Below are 4,843 nucleotides of genomic sequence, written 5' to 3'. Positions count from 1 at the left end.
TGTTGGTCAATTAAGGAATATGCTATTTAATCAGATGCCATCTAGTGGCTTTTTTTGGGAGTGTCAGGTTATCACAAATCTCTGGCCCTCGGTGTGGCCTTGGCACAGGTAAAATAGATTTTGAAATAGAATGAATTCGCTGCAAAACATTACACTAAATATAAACCAACTCAGTGAACACCATCACCATATTTTATTTAAATGTACTAAATTATTTTACTATGTCAATACTTCTAGGTTGTAAATGTTGGTGGCAGTTGTGAAAAGAGAATAGTTATAGTTTTCAAAAATGCCATTGTTGATTTGACACTCTTCTCATTAGGCCATTTTCCCCTTTAACCAAATGGTCTACCCAGTAGAAACAGTTACTATTTGGACACATAAAATTATAGCAATATTTTTTCAGTTTAAAGTATTAAAGTTAAGCTTGCCTGTTAATTACCAAAAGGTTAGACTTCAGTAATTTTGGTAAATTATCGGTATATTTGCAACCATGTGACCGCTCCAATAAGCCCCGTATGATGAACGAGAGGCTTGTAGATTTACTATTGACTATTCAGTTCAGAGTTTGCTGTAGGGGAACTAGTGTGCATTACCAACTGAAATTAACAAAATGAGTGAAGATTGAGTGTGTCAGTAAGAGCCGAACGTTATCATTAGAGAAATACACCATAACAGCTGGCTAACGGATTTACCCAGCAGGACTCAAGGGTTGCATTGACCTGTTGGCCATTTTATAAACTTGGGACACGCAGAGTGACGATCTACAGCAACTGTAGTTACTCATTTCACTCCTATGGACCTAGAGTTGACTCCATCATTGACATGGCACTACTACAAGATGCGGTAAAGGACACCCTCTGTGGTCAGACGTAACATCCGTTATTAAACTTCTATTGTTATGACCCTCAGCCACTAGTAGGTCTACTATTGTCAGTATTTATCACTGGTATGAAGATGCTCAATAAGACAGTGCAAAGAACCTGAATAGACTGAATCATTACTACAGGTCAACACTTAGAAATAATCAACAAAAACATTTGTGATCTTTTTAATTGTTTTACAAGATGCCTTGCCTCCAAAATACAGTAGTGTTGTCAACAGAAACACCTCAATGTTATAGCTGTGTTGCACTGCACCAGTTTAACACTCCCCTCCCTATAAATGTAAAGCCAGTGGGGATGAAGTGGTTTAGCTCTGGCCTCCCAGGGTGTGCTTGTCAAACAGGTACTCTGCCATCTTGTTTTTGACAGCATCCATCTTGGTGAGGTTGGTGATGTGGTCTCCCAGCTTCTTAATGGCCTCCACCTGCTCATTCAGGTAATGGGTCTCCAGAAAGTCACACAGCTAAAGAGGGAAAACATAGGTCAGACAAGAGAATGACTACAGACCATTGTAGATACAGTAACACACAAGAGCCTGGTGGTAATGGCATAAGTGCAGATATAACTAAGCAAGTCAGTTAAAAACAAATGTACAAGAACATCCTAACGTGGAACAGTGGGTTAACTACCTTGTTCAGGGGCAGAACAGATTTTTAGCTTGTCAGCTAGAGGATTCGATCCAGCAACCTTTTGGTTACTGGAGCAACGCTCTAACCGTGAGGCAACCTGCCACCCCTTATGCATTCGCTGCATTGTGTGCATAGTATGCATCTGGACTATCGTGTACTTGCAAAGCAGGAGGTCACACAATCCTGTGTCATTAGTTATCGTCTCCTGGGACAATACCTGTATTCTATGTGATACATACATGTGGTTTCACCATAACTTACATGGGGGTCAACCTTGTCAGAGGCAATTTTGTGCAGGTCCAGCAGGGCCTGGTTAACATTCTTCTCCAGCTGCAGAGCACACTGCATGGCCTCCAGCCCATTGCCCCACTCATCACGTTCTGGCTTCTACACAGGACAGAGTGAACACAGGAGGGTTAGGGACTACTAGCAGACGTTAAGGTCAGGATAAAGTGAACAGAGTTACACTTCTCACACTCAGTTCAGTGGTTAGAGGCAGTATGTTCAGGACTACAGGATCTCAACTTAACGCTGGAGACACTTTCCTCCATGGAGTAAAAACATGTATAATCTACGATCTAAAATGTGTTTCCTATGCTCAAAGTTTCACCTTGATGTCCTGGAGTAAAATGCGTCCACCTCTCTTGTTCTGGAAGGAGAGTAGCTTGTCGGCGTGCTCCCGCTCCTCGTCGTTGTTCTCCTTGAAGAAATGCGCGAAGCCAGGCAGAGCCACATCGTCACGGGAGAAATAGAAAGCCTGGGTGGATAAACAAAACAGTGTGGTTAGAAGAAAAAAATGCCAAACATGACTCGGCATTCTGTTCGTGTTGTGGCAACTAAACTTGATAATATAGGCATGAATAAATCTAGTCTGTAGTCTACTTGGTAACCTGACAATTAACCTGTCAAGGAGTTGTTACGCGCTCTGTCCAAGGTAGGATAGATTCTCGGCTTCATTTGAATGTTATACCTACCTGGAGGCAATTAATAACCAAGCCAAGTATAACTCAAATGTGTACTTAACGGAGTTGAAGTTATTGGCTACAGAAAAGTCACGTGAAAAGTGGAATTTAGGCGCAGGCATAATAATAAACAGGTAGATCAACAAAACGGTCATCTTGGTAGACTCCTTACCATTGAAGTGTAGGTGTAGGAGGCAAACATCTCCAAATTGATCATCCGGTTGATAGCAGCTTCGCAATCGTGGTGATAGTTCTGGCGGATCTGAGACTCCATTTTGGCAGATTTTCTTTAATATCCAAATGAACGGTACAAAAATAGAGTTTCTTCGACTATTTTGCTATTACAGTTCAAGTAAGTACTATGTCAACAACCAGGAATGTTCTATGATGCGGGACGAAGGCAGATGAGTTCCGTTCAATCACTGTTGAAGCAAGAACTTTTTCATGCGTCTTCTCAGACTTGTGACCTGGAAGGAGCCTTGTTCGCTCTATTTATTGTTCCAAACTGAATGCGTCAGTGGAATCCACCCTCACAGAGCGTAGCCAATCAACTTTAGAATTTCAACAGGAACTAGGCGTGTCATTTAAAGACGAGCCCACTCATACACATCCCCTAAAGCAAAGATTACTTTTTATATTGACAAGAGAGCCGAGTGACCACTCTAACAATGGAAATACATGTGCTCAACGAATGAAGACAGGCAAGATCAGGTGGGACCATTCTAGCCAATGAGAGGGCAGGTATTCGTGTGAACAACACGCACAACTAAACATATTCTTTCTCAAAGTTTCCGGAATGCCACATGCATCCACATCTAAAGCAGTAGTATCAGCCAAAAGCAATGCTACAGTGCAGGTCTAACAACAGCGGTTATTGTTGAAAAATGTGTGTGTTTGTTATATCCTTAGAATACAATTGGAAGACTTGGAAAATCCATTCTAATGTTAGGCTAATTGAGAAATAGTCTGTGTCTATATTTGATTTAGGATATATAAGGAATTGAACTTTGAGACACAGGTCTGTAAACTTCTGTTTCATTCTCTAAGAGCACATGTTTCAATAACACATGAAGCTTAATTATTGACCTTTTCCAGAATACAGTCAAAAGAAAAACTTAGGGTTTATCACATTTAAAAAAAAACATAAATTCAATTTTCAGTATGAGGTATGGGAATACAGTAGTGGACAGAGAAAGAAAGGCTGGCTTTTGTAGAAAGGCTATTTGATGATACACCTTTCGGTTTCAAATGACATATTGTTGTTGTCAAATGGTATATCAAAGTTGATTACAATAGCCTAGAAATAACTACACAAAATCAGTAGCTACATACATCTAACCATACTACTTGTGATGTAAGTGTATATAGTATATAGTGTATATAGTAAGTGTATATAGGTGTATATAGTATATAGTATGTTTACTGGTCATAGTATGGATATAGTTAGTATGCCAGATTAGCCAAAATACGAAGTTTTCAAGCAGTGGACATTATTTCTGTGCTTTCAGGGCCCATAATGCAATTCTTCAGACAACAGGCGTGGCCTCATAACATTTTAAGAAAATGGCAGAAAATATGGAGCCGAAGTGAGACGAGAGCGGATACAATTTCAGTGCTATAACTAATTATGACAAATAAGTTAAGTTTCTTTGCTACGCTATCCTTACGAAACGCGTAGCATATCATTGCAGCAGTATGTACCATTATGTTAGCTAGCTACCAAACACATATTTAGTTGGCTATTAATACATCAGGCTTAGCTAAGCGGTATAGTCATTGTGCGTTCTCAATGAACATTGTTAATTCACTCTGGCTATCTACTCCGATTTCAGAGCACTCTCATCTGAGTGTGCCAAAGAACAGATTAATTGATTAATTTTACAACCGTAACATCCGTTGAATATAACCGGTATCAGTAAACGTCTGCAAAAAAAGCATAATTAAATTGTTGCCAGAAACACAGTTACAGTCACCAATGCTCTGGATAACATGAAAACAGCATAACCAGCTCTGCTAGGGCGAGTAAAATGGTCAGAGTGAGGTGTTCTCTCATTTGTGTCTGGAAGTAGCTAGCAAGCTAGCCAAAGATGGCCAGTTAGTTTGGGTGCTTAATTGCCGTTGTGAGGTCAAAACGCTCGGATCAACCCTACTCCTCGGCCAGAGCGTCCAGTGTGGGCTCTGAACGCTCCGAATGCGAAACGCTTTGAATTTCCAAACGGACAATCTGACAACGCTCTGAATTTACGAATGCCCAGAGCGTACTCTGGCACTCCAGATTGAATTTACCAACACATCCGAATGTGTATGATGTCTAGCTAGTCATTTGTTATGCTAACAAGCTAGCAAGAGGTTGCAAAGCAACAGCTTC

The 4,843-nt window shown here is 40.5% G+C and overlaps 1 protein-coding gene across 1 annotated transcript; it reads right to left on the bottom strand.

The window, feature by feature from the left end:
* Positions 1-1,035: 1,035 nt before the first annotated feature.
* On the bottom strand, positions 1,036-3,132 carry LOC115123568 (ferritin, middle subunit-like). Its single transcript, XM_029652909.2, has 4 exons — positions 2,648-3,132; positions 2,124-2,270; positions 1,775-1,900; positions 1,036-1,347 (listed from the first exon to the last, which is right to left on the bottom strand). The coding sequence occupies exons 1-4, from the start codon at positions 2,747-2,749 to the stop codon at positions 1,192-1,194; spliced, it is 531 nt and encodes a 176-aa protein (XP_029508769.2). The 5' UTR covers positions 2,750-3,132; the 3' UTR covers positions 1,036-1,191.
* Between the last annotated feature and the right edge of the window lie 1,711 nt (positions 3,133-4,843).

Source organism: Oncorhynchus nerka, linkage group LG26 (genome assembly GCF_034236695.1).
Source record: "Oncorhynchus nerka isolate Pitt River linkage group LG26, Oner_Uvic_2.0, whole genome shotgun sequence".
NCBI lineage: Eukaryota > Metazoa > Chordata > Actinopteri > Salmoniformes > Salmonidae > Oncorhynchus > Oncorhynchus nerka.
The sequence above is the reverse complement of the archived record's forward strand: the minus strand, read 5'-3'. Positions and strand labels throughout refer to the sequence as shown.